General features: G+C 43.6%; 1 protein-coding gene across 1 annotated transcript in view; it reads right to left on the reverse strand.

Moving 5' to 3' along the window:
* The window catches only part of STRA6 (signaling receptor and transporter of retinol STRA6), a 108,443-nt gene that overhangs the window by 13,861 nt on the left and 74,501 nt on the right, over nucleotides 1–20,081 (reverse strand). The window contains exons 12-17 of the mRNA XM_077264107.1: nucleotides 16,663–16,738; nucleotides 15,637–15,770; nucleotides 15,401–15,518; nucleotides 13,549–13,644; nucleotides 10,611–10,774; nucleotides 10,096–10,212 (exon numbers count right to left, since the gene is read on the reverse strand). Coding sequence (XP_077120222.1) covers nucleotides 10,096–10,212; nucleotides 10,611–10,774; nucleotides 13,549–13,644; nucleotides 15,401–15,518; nucleotides 15,637–15,770; nucleotides 16,663–16,738 — 705 coding nt within the window. The remainder of the gene's footprint in view (nucleotides 1–10,095; nucleotides 10,213–10,610; nucleotides 10,775–13,548; nucleotides 13,645–15,400; nucleotides 15,519–15,636; nucleotides 15,771–16,662; nucleotides 16,739–20,081) is intronic.

The following is a 20,081-nucleotide window of genomic DNA, read 5'->3' on the forward strand; positions in this document are numbered from 1 at the left end:
ACGCAAACTCCAGTATTTGGTTAAGTGGAAGGGTTATGGTCAGGAGGACAATTCCTGGGTGGTCGCCTCCGATGTTCATGCGACTGATTTGGTCCTCGCTTTCCATAGAGCTCACCCTGATCGCCCTGGGGGTTCTCGTGAGGGTTCGGTGACCCCTCCTCAAGGGGGGGGTACTGTTGTGGATTCTGTTTGCGGGCTCCCTCTGGTGGTTACTGCTGGTACTGGGTGACTTTGGTGGGCTGCGGCCTTTGGTTTCCATCTGTCCATCAGAGGCTGGGTGTTTCCTATTTTACCTGGCCTTTCTGTCATTTCCCTTGCCGGCTATCAATGTGTTCAGATGTGCTCTGTTTGGTTCCTGCCTACCTGCTCCCAGATCCTTCAGGATAAGCTAAGTGCTGATTTTCAGTTGTTTGGTTTTTTGTCCAGCTTGCTTAGAATGTCTCTTTGTTAGCTGGTTGCTCTAGTGGACTGAGGTTCTCCCCATGTGCCATGAGTTGGCACATGGGTTCTTGTAATCTCAGGATGGTTTTTTTGATTAGGGTTTTTTGCTGACCGCTCAGTCCCCTTTTGTGTCATTCTGCTTTCTAGTTTTCAGCGGGCCTCTATTTGCTAAAGCTATATACATCATCTCTATGTGTGTGCCTTCCTCTCATTTCACCGTCAATACATGTGGGGGGCAACTATACCTTTGGGGTTAATTCCTCTGGAGGCAAGTGAGGTCTTTGTTTTCTCTGCAGTACTAGTTAGCTCTTAGGCTGGTGCGTGGCGTCTAGAACCAACGTAGGCACGCTCCCTGGCTATCTCTAGTTGTGTTTGTCAGGCGTAGGGCAGCGGTCAGCCCAGGTTCCATCACCCTAGAGCTCGTCCGATATTTATTATTACTTTGCTTATCCTGTGCTATCCCTAGCCATTGGGGATTCATGACAGCTGTCTATCCTTTGGGGATTTTCTCTGAGGCAAGATAGTTTTCCCTTTTCTATCTCTAGGGGTAATTAGTCCTCCGGCTGTGTCGAGATGTCTAGGGAGTGATAGGTACATTCCACGGCTACTTCTAGTTGCGGTGTTAAGTTCAGGGTCTGCGGTCAGTACAGGTACCACCTTCTCCAGAGTACGTCTCATGCTGCTCTTAGGCCACCAGATCATAACATTGTACCCTGTGAGGGGGCTGCCTTATACCCTATGAGGGAGGCTGCATTGTACCCTGTGAGGGGGGCTGCATTATACCCTATGAGGGAGGCTGCATTATACCCTATGAGGGGCTGCATTATACCCTATGAGGGAGGCTGCATTGTATCTTGTGAGGGGGGCTGCCTTATACCCTATGAGGAAGGCTGAATTATACTCTATGTGGGAGGCTGCATTATACCCTATGAGGGAGGCTGTATTTTACCCTATGAGGGGACTGCATAATACCCTATGAGGGGGCTGCATTATACCCTTTGAGGGGGTTGCATTATACCATATGAGGGGGCTGCACTATACCTTATGAGAGGGGGCTGCATTATATCCTATTAGGGGGGCTGCATTATACCCTATGAGGGGGTTGCATTTTACCATATAAGGGGCTGCACTATACCCTATGAGGGGGCTGCATTATATCCTATGAAGGGGCTGCATTATACTGCATTATATATGAGGGGGGCTATATTATACCCTACTAGCTATTGAACGTGTTCTACGCACGGGTGTATATTGTATATTGGTATATGGTCTCCATCCTAGTGTGTGCTGCTTCTATCCTGCGCACTAATCTTGTCATGTGCTGCTACCATCTTGCGCCTCCTTCCTGTCATGTGCAGCCCCCATCCTGCACCCTGATCCTGTTTTGTGTGCCTCCATCTTGTCATGTGCTACTCTCTTCCTGTGCCCTCATCCTGTTATGTGCTCCCATCCTGCGCCCCAATCCTGTCATGTGTTCCCACCCTGCGCCAAAATCCTTTCATGTGGTGCTCCCATCCTGCATCCCATCCTGTCATGTGCTGCTCCCATCCTGCGCCCTCATTCTTGTATGTGCTGTCCCATCCTGGTATGTGCTACTCCAATTTTGCGCCCCATCCTGTCATGTGGTGCTCACATCCTGTCATGTGCTGCTCCCATCCAGCACCCCATTCTGTCATGTGCTGCTCCCATCCTGTGCCCCCATTCTATCATGTGCTGCTCCCTTCCTGCACCCCCATCCTGTCATCTGCTGCTCCCATCCTGCACCCCCGTCCTGTCATGTGCTCCTCTCATCCTGCGTCCCCATTTTGTAATTTGCTGCACCTATTCTGCACCCCCATTCTGTCATGTGCAGTAAAAAGTCACTGGCTTGCTGCGCTGATGTATTTTCTATATATATCCAGCAGAAAGTGGCTCCGGCACGGACTGCGCAGGTGCCAATTCTGGCGCCACAACACTCCTGGGCCACAATCCTCATCCCCGGATGCGTAACTCTGTGGGGTCCAGACTGCACAGGCGCGTCGCGCTTGCGCAGTCTATAAAGGCTTCGGACAGAGTGACGCTCCTAGCATTATATTATAGATGAGGGGGCTGCATTATACCCTATGAGGGGGGCTGCATTATACCATATGAGGGGGCTGCACTATACCCTATGGGGGCTGCATTATACCCTATAAGGGTGCTGCATTATACCTTATGAGGGGGTTGCATTATATTCTGTGGGTGGCTACATTATACTGTATGGGGGCTGCAATATTTTTTATGAGGGGGCTACATTATATTCTATAAGGGGGCTGTATTATACAATATGAGGGGGTAACCCCAACCCACTCTACATAATTAAGACGTGTACTATCTTATATTATACCTCGATATTAGCGTGTTTTACTGCAAAATTGTTGGTCTTTTATTTATTTTTATGTAGCTACATAGTGGGCCCCAAGAATGATTTTCTCTGTTGGGCCTAAGGTGCTCCAGTCCTACGCTGGTTGCATTTAATAGAAAAACATAATTTAATAGCCACCAGGGACCAAATAGTGCTGTAGACTAGTTGGTCAAGCAGATCCCTGGCAGCTACCGTGGATTGACAGGTTTCTGCCTATATGCGCATGGAGTCAGAGACCTATTGGGATGGGGACCGGGCCGGGGTCTCGATTTACGAACTCTGTGTTTCGGGGTGCTGCCCCTCGTCGGTGCATAGTGGAGATCTGGTTTGATTCAGCTGGGCCGGGTCTCTGCCTTGCGCTGGTGGGGGGTGGTGCCCCAGGCACGGTGTCTGCATGTTGAGATTCTGGTTTGGTTTTGGTCCTGAGTCGTGTGGCGGGGCTCGTTGGGGGGTCGACACTGACTGTTGGGATTGCTGCTTCCAATGGGTGGCGCTAGAGTTCTAGTCCCCTGTTCCTTATCTAATCTCACAACCTCTCCCTTCCCCCTATCCGGCCACCATCTACTCAACTTCTCATCCTTGTCCTCTTCACCCGCCCTCCATGTCCAGCCATTACAACATCCTCGCAGAAACCTTACACACCTAGACATTCACAGACTCCCAGACTCTCTTCTACCCCTGTCCTCCATATCTTCACTCCACAACATGGACAGAGCCACTGCTTTCTATAATTCCACCCTCACATCAGCCATAGACTCAGTCGCCCCTCTCATGCATGGCAAAGTGCGACAAATCAATAGGCAACCCTGGCATAACAATCTCACCAAAAAACTTTGACGAGCATCCAGGGTCGTGGAGCTAAACAGACCTATTTCACAAACCTTGTATCTTAATCATCCTACAACCCAAAACAACTGTTCAGCATATGTAACTCTCTCCTCCACCCACCACTGCCACCTCCACCTCCCGTCATCCCTTCCGACGACTTTGCCACCTACTTCAAAAACAAGATTGTCCAAATAAGGCAAACCTTTACTGTTTCACCACCCCAACTGTCATGATTCTCAATGGCGAGAGAACATAGCCCAGCATATATGAGAACTAGCTCTTGGAAGATGGAAACTATACTGACCATGAACTAAACCTGCCGCACAACTAGAAGTGGCCGGGTAGCATGCCTACGTTTTTTAACCCTAGATGCCCAGCGCCAGCCGGAGAACTACCTAATCCTAGCAGAGGAAAAGACAGTCCTGGCTCACCTCTAGAGAAATTTTCCCAAAAGGCAGACAGAGGCCCCCACATATATTGGCGGTGATTTTAGATGAAATGACAAACGTAGTATGAAAATAGGTTTAGCAAAATCGAGGTCCGCTTTCTAGATAGCAGGAAGACAGAAAGGACACTTTCATGGTCAGCAGAAAACCCTATCAAAACACCATCCAGAAATTCCTTTAAGACTCTAGCATTAACTCATAACACCAGAGTGGCAATTTCCGATCACAAGAGCTTTCCAGACACAGTAACGAAACAGCAGCTGTGAACAGGAACAAAATGCAAAAACACACAAGGACAAAAGTCCAACTTAGCTGGGAGTTGTCTAGTAGCAGGAACAAGCACAGAAGGCTTCTGATTACATTGTTGACCGGCAAGAAACTGACAGAGGAGCAAGGTTATATAGCGACTCCCACATCCTGATAGGAACAGGTGAACAGAGGGGATGATGCACACAAGTTCAATTCCACAAGTGGCCACCGGGGGAGCCCAGAATCCAATTTCACAACACCCAACCACTTCATATACCAGACCTCTGCCCTTCCCTAATAACTTCCCTCTCCAACATCACTGAAGGAAAGCTTACTCACCTCCTTTCCAAATCACACCTCACCACCTGTGCACTTGACCCCATCCCTTCCCACCTGCTCCCCAACCTCACTAACACACTCATTCCAGCCCTAACCCATGTCTTCAACCTATCGCTATCTTCTGGTACCTTCCCCTCTGCCTTCAAACATGCCACCATCACACCCATCCTCAAAGAAACAAATCTTTACCCAACTGCTATGCCCAGCTATCGCCCCATATCACTGCTCCCGTTTGCTTCAAAACTCCTTGAGCAGCATGTCCATGCTCAACTTTCCTCCCACCTCTCATCTAACTCTCTCCTTGACAACCTCCAATCCGGCTTCTGCCCCCACCATTCCACAGAATCTGCCCTGACAAAAATTACTAATGACTTACTCACAGCCAAAGCTAACAGACAGTTCTCCATCCTCCTCCTTCTCGACCTGTCCTCTGCCTTTGACACAGTCGACCACTACCTACTGCTACAGATTCTTTCTTCCCTTGGCATCAAAGACCTTGCCCTGTCCTGGATTGCCTCATACCTTTCCGACCACACACTTAGCGTTTCCCACTCCCACACTACCTCCTCATCCCGCCCTCTCTCTGTTGGTGTCCCTCAAGGCTCTGTTCTAGGGCCCCTACTTTTTTCCATCTATACCCTTGGCCTAGGACAACTCATAAAGTCCCATGGCTTCCAGTACCACCTGTATGCGGACGACACTCAGATCTACCTCTCTGGCTCAAATGTCACCTCTCTGCTGTCCAGAATCCCGGAGTATCTGTCAGCTATATCATCCTTCTTCACCTCTCGCTCCCTAAAACTCAATGTACACAAAACCGAACTCATCATCTTTCCCCCATCTCGCGTATCCCCACTACCTGATCTATCTATTATGGTAAATAGCATCACGCTCTCTCCCGCACTTGAAATCCGCTGCCTCAAGGTAACTCTCGACTCTGCCCTGTCCTTCAAACTGTACGTCCAAACTCTTGCCACCTCCTATCGCCTACAACTCAAAAATATTGCCAGAATCCGTCCCTTCCTCAGCTCACAATCTTCCAAAACTCTTCTGCATGCCCTCATCATCTCCCACCTCGATTACTACAACACCCTCCTCTGTGGTCTCCCCGCTAACTCTCTTGGACCGCTCCAGTCTGTCCTCATCTCTGCTGCCCACCTAATCCACCTCTCTCCTCGCTACTCCACTGCTTCTCCCCTCTGCAAATCCCTCCACTGGCTCACAATTCCCCAACGAATCCAGTTCAAACTACTAACACTGATCAACAAAGCCATCCATTCGGTCCTCCGACAACCGCCTCCAAGATTTCTCCCGAATATCCCCCATCCTCTAGAATTCCACGCCTCAACACGTCCGATTATCCACCATCCTCGGATCTTTCAGACGGAACCTGAAAACCCATCTCTTCAGGAACGCCTACAGCCTGAAATAACCATTCTGCTGCCTCACTAGCACCTGAGCTGCCGCCTCACCACCACCTGAGCTGCCGCCTCACCACCACCCGAGCTACTGCCTCACCACCACCCAAGCTGCTGCACCCCCGACCTTCTGTCTCTTCCCCATTATCCCATGGAATGTAAGTCCGCAAGGACAGTGTCCTCTCCCCTTTCTCATGTACAGCACCATGGAATTAATGGTGCTTTATAAATAAATAATAATAATCCAGGGCACGGAGAAGCCTCCATGGACCCGCAGTCCGACCAATCTCCAGCGCAGCTTTGTCCCCGGTGGCTCTTAAAGTATACTTTTCTCTGAAATGCCGCAGCGTTTCAGAGTCAAACATACCTGGCTGAGATCATACAGCCAGTGCCTGATACATGCTGTCCGTGGGTTGGGTAACATGTATCATATATTAGGTTCACTTTAATTCTTACTTGAACCTGCCTTTATGATCACAGGGTACACCAAGACTGCATATGACTAAGAACCCTGCATGTGTCTGCAATATGTCAATAAATATGGAATATGGGCACCCTTTTTTTTACATAACTTTTACACAAATTCGAAATAAATTTTGGGTTTTATTTATGTACTAGCTGTACTACCCGGCTTCGCCCGGGTTAATGACTGCTGTTAGCAAAATAGAATGTGTTAACAAAAATTTATTCTGCACACAAAAACCACAAAACAAATAGATAGAAATGTAATTATTAAAAGGCAAAAACTAAGCAAATAGAAGCATTTCACAACATATATTAGCTTTGTTATACTGAGAATGTCTTTGTTGCCTATATTAACCAATCAGAGCTCAGGTTAATTAACTGTAGCAAAATAGAAGCTGAGCTGTGATTGGTTGCTATTGGCAGCCTGATAAATCCCCAGCCAACAGGAAGCCCTCCCCCCTGGCAGTATATATTAGCTCACACATACACATAATAGACAGGTCATGTGACTGACAGCTGCCGTATTTCCTATATGGTACATTTGTTGCTCTTGTAGTTTGCTTATTAATCAGATTTTTATTTTTGAAGGACAATACCAGACTTGTGTGTGTTTTAGGGCGAGTTTTATGTGTCAAGTTGTGTGTGTTGAGTTGCGTGTGGCGACATGCATGTAGCGACTTTTGTGAGATGAGTTTTGTGTGGCGACATGCGTGTAGCAACATTTTGTGTGTTGAGTTGCATGTGACAGGTTAGTGTAGCAAGTTGTGTGCAGCAAGATTTGTGCATGGCGAGTTTTGCGCGTGGCGAGTTTTATGTGTGGTGCATTTTGAGTATGTGCAAGTTTTGTGTGAGGCAACTTTTTAATGTGGTGCAACTTTTGTACATGTGGCAATTTTTCTGTGTGTGCAAGTTTTGCATGAGGTGAGTTTTCCATGAGGTGAGTTTTGCACGTGTGGCGAGTTTTGCGTGAGCCTAGTTTTGCATATGGCGAGTTTTGCATGTAGCGAGTTTTGAGTGGTGACTTTTGTGTTTCGACTTTTATGTGGCGAGGTTGGTGTGTGTGTGTGGTGAAATGTGTGCTGAGGGTGGTATATGTGTTCAAGCACGTGGTAGTGTGTGGCGCATTTTGTGTTTGTGTTCATATCCCCGTGTGTGGTGAGTATCCCATGTCGGGGCCCCACCTTAGCAACTGTACGGTATATACTCTTTGTCGCCATCGCTCTCATTCTTTAAGTCCTCATTGTTCACATCTGGCAGCTGTCAATTTTCCTCCAACACTTTTCCCTTCACTTTTTCCCCATTATGTAGATAGGAGCAAAATTGTTTGGTGAATTGGAACGCGCGGGGTTAAAATTTCACCTCACAACATAGCCTATGACGCTCTCGGGGTCCAGACGTGTGACTGTGCAAAATTTTGTGGCTGTAGCTGCGACGGTACAGATGCCAATCCCGGACATACACACATACATACATACACACATTCAGCTTTATATATTAGATATACCTGTATGTAATCTCCTGTATATAGTATATACCTGTGTGTCATCTCACCTATATATAGTATATATCTGTGTGTCATCTCCTGTATATAGTATATACCTGTATGTCATCTCCTCCTATACATAGCATATACCTGTGTCATCTCCTCCTGTATATACTATATACCTGTAGGTAATCTGCTCCTGTATATAGTATATACCTGTGTGTCATCTCCTCCTGTATATAGTATATACCTGTATGTCATCTCCTCCTGTATGTAGTATGTACCTGTATGTCATCTCCTCCTCTATATAGTATATACCTGTGTGTCATCTCTCCTGTATATAGTATATATCTGTGTGTCATCTCCTCCTGTATATAGTATATACCTGTGTGTCATCTCCCCTGTAAATAGTATATACCTGTGTGTCATCTCCTGTATATAGTATATAGCTGTATGCCATCTCCTCCTGTATTAGCCCTCGTTCACACGTTATTTGGTCAGTATTTTTACCTCAGTATTTGTAAGCTAAAATGGCAGCCTGATAAATCCCCAGCCAACAGTAAGCCCACCCCCTGGCAGTATATATTAGCTCACACATACACATAATAGACTGGTCATGTGACTGACAGCTGCCGGATTCCTATATGGTACATTTGTTGCTCTTGTAGTTTGTCTGCTTATTAATCAGATTTTTATTTTTGAAGGATACCAGACTTGTGTGTGTTTTAGGGTGAGTTTCGTGTGTCAAGTTGTGTGTGTTGAGTTGCGTGTGGCGACATGCATGTAGGGACTTTTGTGAGATGAGTTTTGTGTGGCGACATGCGTGTAGCAACTTTTTGTGTGTCGAGTTGCATGTGACAGGTTAGTGTAGCAAGTTGTGTGCAGCAAGTTTTGCGCATGGCGAGTTTTGCGCGTGGCGAGTTTTATGTGTGGTGCCTTTTGAGTATGTGCAAGTTTTGTGTGAGGCAACTTTTGCATGTGTTGCAACTTTTGTGCATGTGGCAATTTTTCTGCGTGTGGCAATTTTTCTGCGTGTGCAAGTTTTGCGTGTGGCGAGTTTTGCACGTGTGGCGAGTTTTGCATGTGGAGAGTTTTGCGCGTGGCGAGTTTTGAGCGGCGACTTTTGTGTTTCTACTTTTATGTGGCGAGGTTGGTGTATGTGTGGTGAAATGTGCACTGAGGGTGGTATATGTGTTCGAGCACGTGGTAGTGTGTGGCGCATTTTGTGTGTGTGTTCATATCCCCGTGGTGGTGTGATTATCCCATGTTGGGGCCCCACCTTAGCAACTGTACAGTATATACTCTTTGGTGCCATCGCTGTCATTCTTTAAGTCCCCCTTGTTCACATCTGGCAGCTGTTAATTTGCCTCCAACACTTTTCCTTTCATTTTTTCCCCATTATGTAGATAGGGGCAAAATTGTTTGGTGACTTGGAAAGCGCGGGGTTAAAATTTCACCTCACAATATAGCTTTGACGCTCTCAGGGTCCAGACGTGTGACTGTGCAAAATTTTGTGCCTGTAGCTGCGACGCCTCCAACACTTTTCCTTTCACTTTTTCCCCATTATGTAGATAGGGGCAAAATTGTTTGGTGAATTGGAAAGCGCGGGGTTAAAATTTCACCTCACAACATAGCCTATGACGCTCTCGGGGTCCAGACGTGTGACTGTGCAAAATTTTGTGGCTGTAGCTGCTACGGTTCAGATGCCAATCCCGGACATACATACATACATACATACATACACACACACACACATTCAGCTTTATATATTAGATGTGAGCAGGATATTGTGGCACTTTTTCTGTGGACACAGGATACAGTAACCTGTTGTAACAAACAGTTAGCAAGCGAGTTTGACCAACTAAGCCACAAGTTTATTAATCCATTATTTTTTCAGCTTTATTAGATAGAAAAATAAAAAAAAATCAGCTGCTCCCAAAGAGCAGTATAACTGTGCCAAGGTAATTGGGCTCAGTCTTTCAATTTAATTTTTTGGAAACCCAACTAATATTCCAGTTTAGACATAGTACAGAAATGTCTCACCTTCTTCCAGGTCAGGTTTCTTCCAACTAGGGGGCTTTAGAAGCAAACAAAAAGCTGTAACCAGTGGATGACACTCGCTGACCTCCAACAGTAAGAAATTACAGTAGTTCCTGTAACCTGACATAGCAAAAAAGAAACAAAAAAAATCTTTCATTAAAAGGAGTAAATGAGGTCAACAAGGACACAAAGAAATAGTGAGATTGAGGAACTGGGAAAGAAGATAATGATTTCTAATATTATAAATAAAAAAGAAAACAAAGTTTAGCGCATTATGAGTATAGGAATCTGAAAATAAAAGGGCAAGCTTCACATTTATGCAGCTCTGAGCATTGCATTGGGGTTTCCATCTAAAATCCCAAAAAACATGATTCTGACGTAATCCCTGGCAGAGCCGTTCTCACAATGAGGAATCACTTGGATCTCTGGTCAACATTCCAGCAGTATCTGTCATATTTAGATGGACACAAAAGCATGAAGAACAAAAGCCGTATGGGTGTAAGATGCTTAATACTTGCCTGGATCCCAGCCTTGTACACTGTGTTGCAGTAAACTCAAGTCCAGACGACAGAAATGGATGATATTAAAAATAACTGAGACCACAAGTCGTGCGATTGAGAGTAATCCACCTCGTAAAATATTCACCGGGAGGAAGATATATGTAAATATGAAGAGAGTTCTCCTAAATATATTAATGGAAAAGAAATTTTAATATGCATATTTGTATAACTTAATTCATGACATAAATCAAAAATAGTTATTCTACTCAAAGGAAAAGCGATAAACCTTACTAATGCTGAAGTATATCCAAACTAACAAATTATTACCAGAAAGCGAAAAAACATGCACTAGGCTTACACCATCATAATCAATATTACAATGGTAATTATGATTCCCAGAAAGGAGGTAATGCAATGAATTTTTCACTCCCTTCATCCAATGTCCCTTGTAAAGTAATGCTGTCACACTGTGGTTTTATAATAACTGAAGGTGAAGTCATTTAGTATTTACATCAGTTAGGTCATGGAAATTATCATTATCTGCAGGAATAGGGTTAATCTGCAGGTTAATAGCATTATGAAGATACCCGGCTGCTGTACTGAAAATGCGGCAACCAGGAGAAAATTAACTTTAATTCTCCCTAAAGACGTCAGCATTTTTGTGCCATTTTCTCCCATGTACCAAAATTTCAGTACAGTGGCCGGCACTGACTGACAGCTGTCACTAATGCTGAGCTGGCTGTCAGTCAGTGCTGGGGTGATGTTATAGCTGCCACTCTCTATGCACAGAGCGGTGACTGTACCCGCGCCACCTGCAGATTAAAAGCATAACTGCAGACAGATAGTGTTTTTTATGTGAGAGGTTCCACTTAATGAGAGTATTTCTTCAACTGTATATCTGAAAGTTAATAGCATTATCGGACATGACAGGTTCCCTCTAAAGATCCTATCCCCTTTTCTTTATGCCATTCTCTGAGTTAGTTATATAAAAAAAAGGTCCATCCCTGGTCTCTGTTGTTTGACCAAAGCTCTGTCAACTTAACATCATTACTGCAGCCAAACAACAGACACCGGGGCAGTGGTAATGGAACTGGGAAGGGTAAGTAATACTCAATCTGTATTTTTTTTATAACTAAATCAGTGTATGGCATGAATTGTTTGGAAAGGGGAAAACCCACATAAGCCTATACTAAATGCCCCAAAAACTCTAAAGTTGATTTTTATATATCATTGCTGCAAAAATTGAGTATCAAAGCATATAATTCATCAAGACCGGTATGATCAATATCTGCCTTGATTTGGGAGCGTATTGGGAGTCAGACGCTCCTGCACCTTGCCACAAATATTCCTACAGATTTCTGGTCTCATGTACGCTACAGCCCCCCAATGAAATAGATGAACTGTGGCACCATGCCACTGTCCCACCCCAGCGTCACCCATTTTGGCAAAGTGGTATGAAAACACTAAAAGCCACAACATTTTTGTGCTATCTCAAATTTCACAAAAAGATTGAGACTTTTCAAAGGGTTATATGCCAGATTACTGACTGAAACACTTGAATCAGGGCTATAGCATATATAAAATAAACATCTGGTATGAATAATTTTCCCTTTTCAAAGAAGGAAATATAAAATTCAGCTCTATATATGCTGTTTTAAATATAGTTTCATATTACATATAAATGCCTGATGTATATGTCAATAGCACATGTGTGAGACCATGTGGCCGATTCATGAAAACTGGTATTGCTCATGCCAGGCTTGATGAAGGGAGCACTGGAGTACAAAGCACCAAATCCATTAAGAGGCATATTCGACTTAATTAATTCAGCACAACTTCACTCCCTGTGATCCGCCAGAAATGCTTCTCCAGTCAGGGCTTGTTGTAGGATTTCTGGCGTAAGAAACGTGATCAGTTTTAGTAAATTAGATGGGAGAGCGTAGCCACAAATTGACTGTGAAAACACCAAAAGACTTTTCAAAATCTAGAAAACTAGCGTAAGCCCTTTGATGAATCAGCCTCTTAAGTTGCATACGAAAATTGCACGTGTTCAACCGACCATTACAAAAGAGCACCGCCAACCTCAAACATGATTGTAAGTGAATTTCACACATGACCGTCTGTGTAGAGCAACTGTCAAACCACAGACAAGGATGTAAAATGTTTCTTTTTTCCCATCTATCCTCACTTGAGCTTTGGAGTGTGTGCAGTAAAGCAATATATATATATATATATACATATATATATATATATATATATACATATATATATATATATATATATATAAATATATATATATATATATATATATATATATATATACACACAACTCTGGCAAAAATTAAGAGACCACCACATCAAAATCCTGTCATGGGCAGCCCAATATCCAGACCTGAAACCCATTGAAAACCTCTGGAATGTAATCAAGAGGATGATGGATAGTCACAAGCCATCAGACAGAGAAGAACTTCTTACATTTTTGCACCAGAAGCAGTGTGAAGGACTGGTGGCAAGCATGCCAAGACACATGAAAGCTGTGATTAAAAATCATGGTTATTCCACAAAAGTTTGACTTCTGAACTCTATTTTTAATTTTGACCTTATCTTTTTTTTCAGAAAAAAATACAAAATTTATTGCTTGGAAATGCGGAGACATGTCAGAAATTTATAGAATAACTGAACAATTTACATTTTACTCAAAAATATACCAATAAAGAGAAAAATCAGACAAATTGAACATTTTCCAGTGGTCTCTTAATTTTTGCCAGAGCTGTATATATTCTCTGCAAATATAGTTGACAACTATACATTGAGGAATAGAACTATTTCTCTACATGAATTTTATAGTTTCCCTGATTAATGAGACCTACATCCAGGCACCACATTACAGTCCACATATATTTATATAAGAAGCATATTCTGCAGCATAACATAGGAATATTGGTGTGTACAGTACCTGTTAGTGGTCTGCCGTGGACTTCCTTGCAAGAAAATGAAACGTGTACAAAGGTGCTGAGCTAAAGTAACTAAGAACAAAAGCAACCAGAACGGCCTGAAACACAGAAAATTAGAGGTGATTAAATCTAAAAAGATTTGAATCTGGCAATTCTTGTGAATGTATCATGAAAGTTTGATTTCCATTGAAGTTACTTGATGGAAATTGACTGCTGACGTGTCATGTTGCCCTCTTTGGCCTTCTTTATTCCATGCTGCGGCTTCTATTATCACTAGGCCTCTGATGTCCCTGCATGTTGTGCCATCGCTGCGTATGTCTTGACACTAGAACGTGTGTGTTGCCCAAAGCCTATCAGTGCCTCTGGCGTGGCACACAGGAATATCAGAGGCCTAGTACCATCAGAAGCTGTGAACTAAAGTGAAGCAGGCTGAAGAAAATGCGCACAATGTGGGAAGGTGAAAATAAGAGGTACGGAGGACAAGACAGTGGGCTACAGTGTTGCAGAGACAGGTAAGTATTAATTTTTTATAACCATTTGCCGGCCCTCTAAGTTGTGGTAAAATGGCTAGCTGAACGCTTTATTGCTGATTATGTATAGAATGAATTTCAAAACAAAAAAAATCGGTTTTCTGGAGAATAAAGTTTTTTGTGAAATTCCAGAATTCAATTACACTTCAATTTGCTGTGTAAAATATGCAAGTTATGAAGGAGCTCATTCAGACATCTGTGAAACTTAGTCCGAGCAAGGTCCTCAATCCACGGAATGGCTGTGGGTCTGCTGATCTGACCTCAGCAGCCTCATATACATATGATGCTGCTGAATTTGGGTGAGGAGATGTGCAGCCACTCTGTGGATTGTGGTCCGTGCTTGGACCGACGTCTGAATGAGCCCTTAGTGACGATATGTATTTAGTAGTGATGAGCGAGTATACTCGTTGCTCGGGTTTTCCCGAGCACTCTCAGGTGGTCTCCGAGTATTTGTTATTGCTCGGAGATATAGTTTTCATCGCCTCAGTTGCATGATTTACGGCTTCCAGATACGCTGAATACATGTGAGGAAAGCCTGTTTGTTAGGGAATTCCCACATGTATTCAGCTTATCTGGAAGTCGTAAATCATGCAACTGAGGCGATGAAAACTATATCTCCGAGCTATAACAAATACTCGGAGGTCACTCGAGCGTGCTCAGGAAAACCCGAGCAACGAGTATACTCGCTCATCACTAGTATTTAGCTTTCTGAGTCTTAACAGATGTTTCGCTAAATTCACAGTTAACTCTTAAATCAATTGAATTCATCTCGCACCAATGTTATACTATGGGACAGTGCAGATCTGTGATTTTTTTTTCTCATGCCGAATCGCCCTGAGGAAAAATATCACAGCATGCTGTGAGTACATATGAGAATCAGATCACACTCACCCATACAAGTCTATGGGTGCATGTGAAACACTGAACTGCACTCGGATATTATCCGAGCGCAGTCCGATTACCGCGCACGCCGGCAATGGAGTGGATGGAGAAATTACTTTCTCCGTCTCCTCTGCACCTGTGCAGCGAGTATCTCATGCGAGAGCATTGGAGCACAGCGCACTGACACTCAGCCCCGATTCTCTCACATGAGATAATCGACAGCCATGTGACCCTGGCCTTATTGCAAATATCAAATATCAGTTGCCATTTGTAAAAAAAAAAAAAATTGTTACTTTTTTACTTTTTTATGCAATAATTGTGATTGCTATGAATTTAAGACAATGAACAATAGCAATACTATTTCCACAAATCACATTTTTTCTTAAAAATGTGCATTAAAAAACATTTGTTTTGTAAAATATTGTGCATGCATTCTACCTACCATGTTCTCTCTAGGATGTGGAGAATTATCTGGAACTTTCCATATGCGATTGGAATAATGATAAGGAAGGTCACAACCAGATGGACAAGAAACAGGACCACATGTTGTAGGATAAGACCTTTAGGAACAAGTACAGGCAATGTTCATGTACAATTACTTTTCCCAAGTCATCGCCATTAGATGTTAATGCCTTAACACACAACATTGGGACTAGAAGTTCCAGTCAGAAGCACTACCTGTACAAGTCACCGCAGCTTGGTAACTAATGTGGCTCATCCAGCTGGCAAGGGCTGGCGGAGACGGATGCAGAGAACGCGGCTTTAGAAAGACCTGTGAGACCTGACCAGCAAACAAAGACTGCAGGGCCCACCTGAAGGACAACAATTGAAGGAAAATGAGAACATGCGTAGATAAGAGCGGACGTGTCATACTGTAGGTATGTAGTAACCATAACACACAGGTCTGGATAGGGGAATTAAAATTGTGGGTCTTAATCCCAAATCATATGTCAGTATTCGCACAAAGCTTGTGTACTTATAGTTGGGCTCAAAGAGGTTTCCCTTTTTCTTTTTTAGATGCCATTATAACTCTGACATATAAGATGAGAACGATTCCTTCCAGAATCCTGACAATGAAATCTTCCTATGTATATACTTGTTTAGCACCATACATAGATACATTGTTGCACGGCCAGATCTTACTGTTTATTAGACTGAAAACGTCGAATTACATCGAGGAAGTTATCATGGATGTATATAGGTTATCACCCAGCCTTTCATGATGGAACCCAAAAATTGACCAACAGAGTGGAATTTGTCAACAGGTTTTGTTATGTAATCCGAGATAAGCATTACGGCATGATGTAGAGGCTGAGAACCTGATTCCAGTGATGTGTCACTTACTAGGCTGTGTTTTGCTGATTAAATAAAATCAATGTTTTATCAGTAGGAGATTATCACTAGAGGACTAGGTGCCTCGTGCTTCCTACTCATCTGATCTGTATAGTTACGCCCCTACCCTGATTAGCAGCTTTCTTTCAATGTACAGTGCAGACAGTATGTGGCACATCACTGGAATCAGTCATCATGCTGCTCTCAAATTACACTGCAGAAACCTGGAGACAGACTGCCTTTAAACAACTTGACTCAGGAAAAATCAATATTAATCTCTGTCCATTCAAGGGTGTGGTGGGAAGCTTTCAAACACCAGGCCCATGCCAAGAACAAGAGTGGTTATGTATATGGAATAAAGTGAACCCTCACCTGTGTTGAACAAGAGATCGCAGCAGCATTGCTATTGTAACAGCACAGGACAATACCAGGGCAGCAATGTAACAAACTGTAGGTGCGAAAATACACAAATGTCAAATTTACTCACAAAGATACATTTTCTGCAATTCTCTGAATATAGCAAAAATCACTGCTTCTTATAACAATCCTTATACCAACCTATAAGTACACTTGACTATTCTTGAGAAATTATTTACAGAGAGAAGTCCTCAGAAAATTGGGCAGAAAGTAGAACATAGGTAGTGTGTGCTATCAAATTTCACAATTCTACCAAGCGTGAGATAAGAGTTTGTCCCAGGGATGGACTGTATGTGCTGCAAATATTGTCACTATTATAATACTGCAGTCTCCTGGAGACGCATGTAACCTGCGTATAAAGGCTGGTTTAGGTACAGTTACAGCCAATAAGCACTTGCTAAATTGCAATATGTCTTTAAACAAAAGTGACAAGCTTCCACGCAGACAAAAGGAGTACCGAATTATCAACTATGAATAATATTTTCATCATCTTTCATTACCAAGCCTTTTATTTTCACTGGATAACTCTTACATGTTCCCATTAGATAGCATTATAAAATGTGCATTCATAAAAGGTCACCATAAAAGGTTGAACACCATTTGTACCTTATCCTGTTGTATATCCGTTATAAAGTCTGGAACAGCATTCACATGTATTTCCATTGCTAAGACCTTTATGTCTTGTGACCATACATCCACTAACAACCTATCTGAGTTCAAGAGGATATGCTGGTCTCACATGCCAGTTGGAATTGGTCAAGCTGTCGTCACCCGTATTAACATGTACACACCATCAATCTGGTATAGGTCACCCCTGATACTGGGTTCTGCTTTAAATGGCTTTTCAGGAAAGTAGACTCCAAGTGCTGTACAATACCCAAAATAATAATACAATACTCCCTGTCTCCTTGGCTCCTTGGCCAGCACTATTTCCTCGCACCTGCTTGGATTTCCGAGTTTTGGCTTCAGCGGTGACATCATGTCAACAGTACACATCACCCAAGGAGCCAATTACTGAGCTCAGCACCTATGCCATCTACCTAAGAACAGCCACTGAGCTCAGCGCCTATGCCATCTACATAAGAACAGCCACTGAGCTCAGCGCCTATGCCATCTACCTAAGAACAGCCACTGAGCTCAGTGTTTTGCTAATGCCCTTTAAGCACAGGACAGGTTCTGGTGACCAGAAGATTGCTAGTGCAAATAACTATTTGTCACGGTTTCACACCTCAGCGTGTCTGGGATGCAGTTACTGAGAGCTTGGCCATCCAATCTGGTATAGGGGTGTGCTGGAGCTGTCAGAACTTTGATTGACAGCTTGGCCATCCAATCTGGTACAGGGGCATGCTGAGCTGTCAGTGTGTTGATTGGCAGCTCGACTATCCAATCTGAGACTGTGAGGCATCGGCTGTCTCATGTGTTCACTATTCCAGCTAATGGCCATGCTTCTTAACTGAGCTGAGTTTCCCAGAACACTGCCAGACATACATTCATCTTGTGAGGTTTGTGCTTAGTTCTCTCCTGTGCGTTGAGTTCTGTTTGCTTGATCTGTTGCCTGAGCTTGAACTTCGTTCTGACCATCCGCCTGTTTAACCTTCAGCTCTGATCCGTTATCCTCCCGGTACTCTGACCTTGGAACTTTACCTGACTACGCTTTTGTCTCTTCCTTCTGTTTATGACGTACTCTCCTGTCTTCCGATCTTGGACTCCTTGACCACGCTGACTCATGGCTTGGCCGTGAGAAGTGACTATTACTGATAGAGGGGTAAAAGGCTTGGTGACTCCCGCTAGGAATGACAGAACAATTCAGAGCAGTCTCTGGTACAAGAACAAGTGTTTACAACTGTTATTCCCAGGTAAGAAGCAATAGGTTCCCCCAGCAATATGGCATCTCTCTCCGTACTCGCACTTTCATGCAGCTACACGGGAGCACTGTGTTCTGCCCATCAAGTAAACACTCCATCAACCTCCCAAAGATGAGACAATGACTCGTCTGCACACAATGTTGGTTGGATATTTATTAGTGGGGGTTTTCATCTCACAGAGATTTTTCTTACTATGCACATGAAAGCAATGGGAAGATTATTGCCATTTATTATGCTACCACTACACACAGTTTCTCTAGCTGCAATGAGCTATGGCTGCTATGGCAGAACTTGACTTCTCTTAGATGTATACTCACTTTTCACCATCAGTAAAGTGAGGCCAGACTCTCCCCTCCTTAGGCCTAACTTTGTTCTACACTGTACAGCTAGTCTTCCTTCTTTCCTGCGTCTCACTGGGAGACTTGACTTTGTATAAGAGATGCATTGGTAACCTCTGTGGACACTGATTGGCTACAGTAGTCAATTTTTGCCCTCGCCAGAAGAAGAAGGGAGAAGTCTGATAGAAGACCAAAGCAGTGAAACAGTAAAGGGGGTGGGTAGGTAAGTATAATTTTGTGGGTTTTTCTTAGAGCATGCCGTGCCTGGTTAGAAAAAAAAATCTAAGCACTAGACAACTGATTTAAGGAAGCCTGAGTAGCTTATTGGCCATACACACTACCATAAACATGCCTATTTGCCCCATAGTTTATTTCAATGGGTGGTGTGAAGTAAACCTCTGGTATATAGTATCTTCCTTGGGAATAATGAATCTGGCAGGTTTAAATCTCACATGATTGATTCATCTTTCATCCCACATCTATTATTAAGGGACTGACTAGAGGCCCCTATATGTAGAAGATAATCATTTGAGTCCAAGATCAGATAACGTTTATCTGTTATCAAATTTATTTAGCCAGCATTCTCTCAGGTCCATTGGGGTAATGGCATTAAAAAGACCAACATAAAAAGTAGCAGATGCTAAGCATATGTGCACACAACGGGCTTTTATGGGGAAACAACCTGAAAGTCAAAATAACATTGCTGTGACCAAGTTCTCTCTTTATGCCACTTCTCTTAATTGCTTCAGGGTTCAGAAACCCTGAAACAGTTACAAGAAGAGACACACTCATTCTTGGGGCGGTTTGCCTTTGTTAAGAAATTGTCCACTCTCTATACTACACAGTATAGACTAATTGATGCTGACGGAAGAGCCACCGCTAGAACCATGGAAAAACCTCCAACGTTTTCCTCATGCGGCTGTGCCTGGGAAAATTCGGCAGCAGCACATACCCTATGGCTTCCCACGGCCTCCACAAAGCCTGAAAGCCTGCCACCGATGCTTTTCTCTGGACCAGATTCAATTGTCCCTTTACTATCATAGGAGGCCTTGTGATGTCAACTACATTGCCTCAGCTCACGACTCCTATGGAAAGCTAAAGTTCCTAAGTTAAGATTTTCCAGGATTTTATTACATTCGCTGGCAAACAGTAGGCAACATGATGCCATGTA

The sequence above is a fragment of the Ranitomeya variabilis genome, chromosome 5, assembly GCF_051348905.1.
Source record: "Ranitomeya variabilis isolate aRanVar5 chromosome 5, aRanVar5.hap1, whole genome shotgun sequence".
NCBI classification, from domain to species: domain Eukaryota; kingdom Metazoa; phylum Chordata; class Amphibia; order Anura; family Dendrobatidae; genus Ranitomeya; species Ranitomeya variabilis.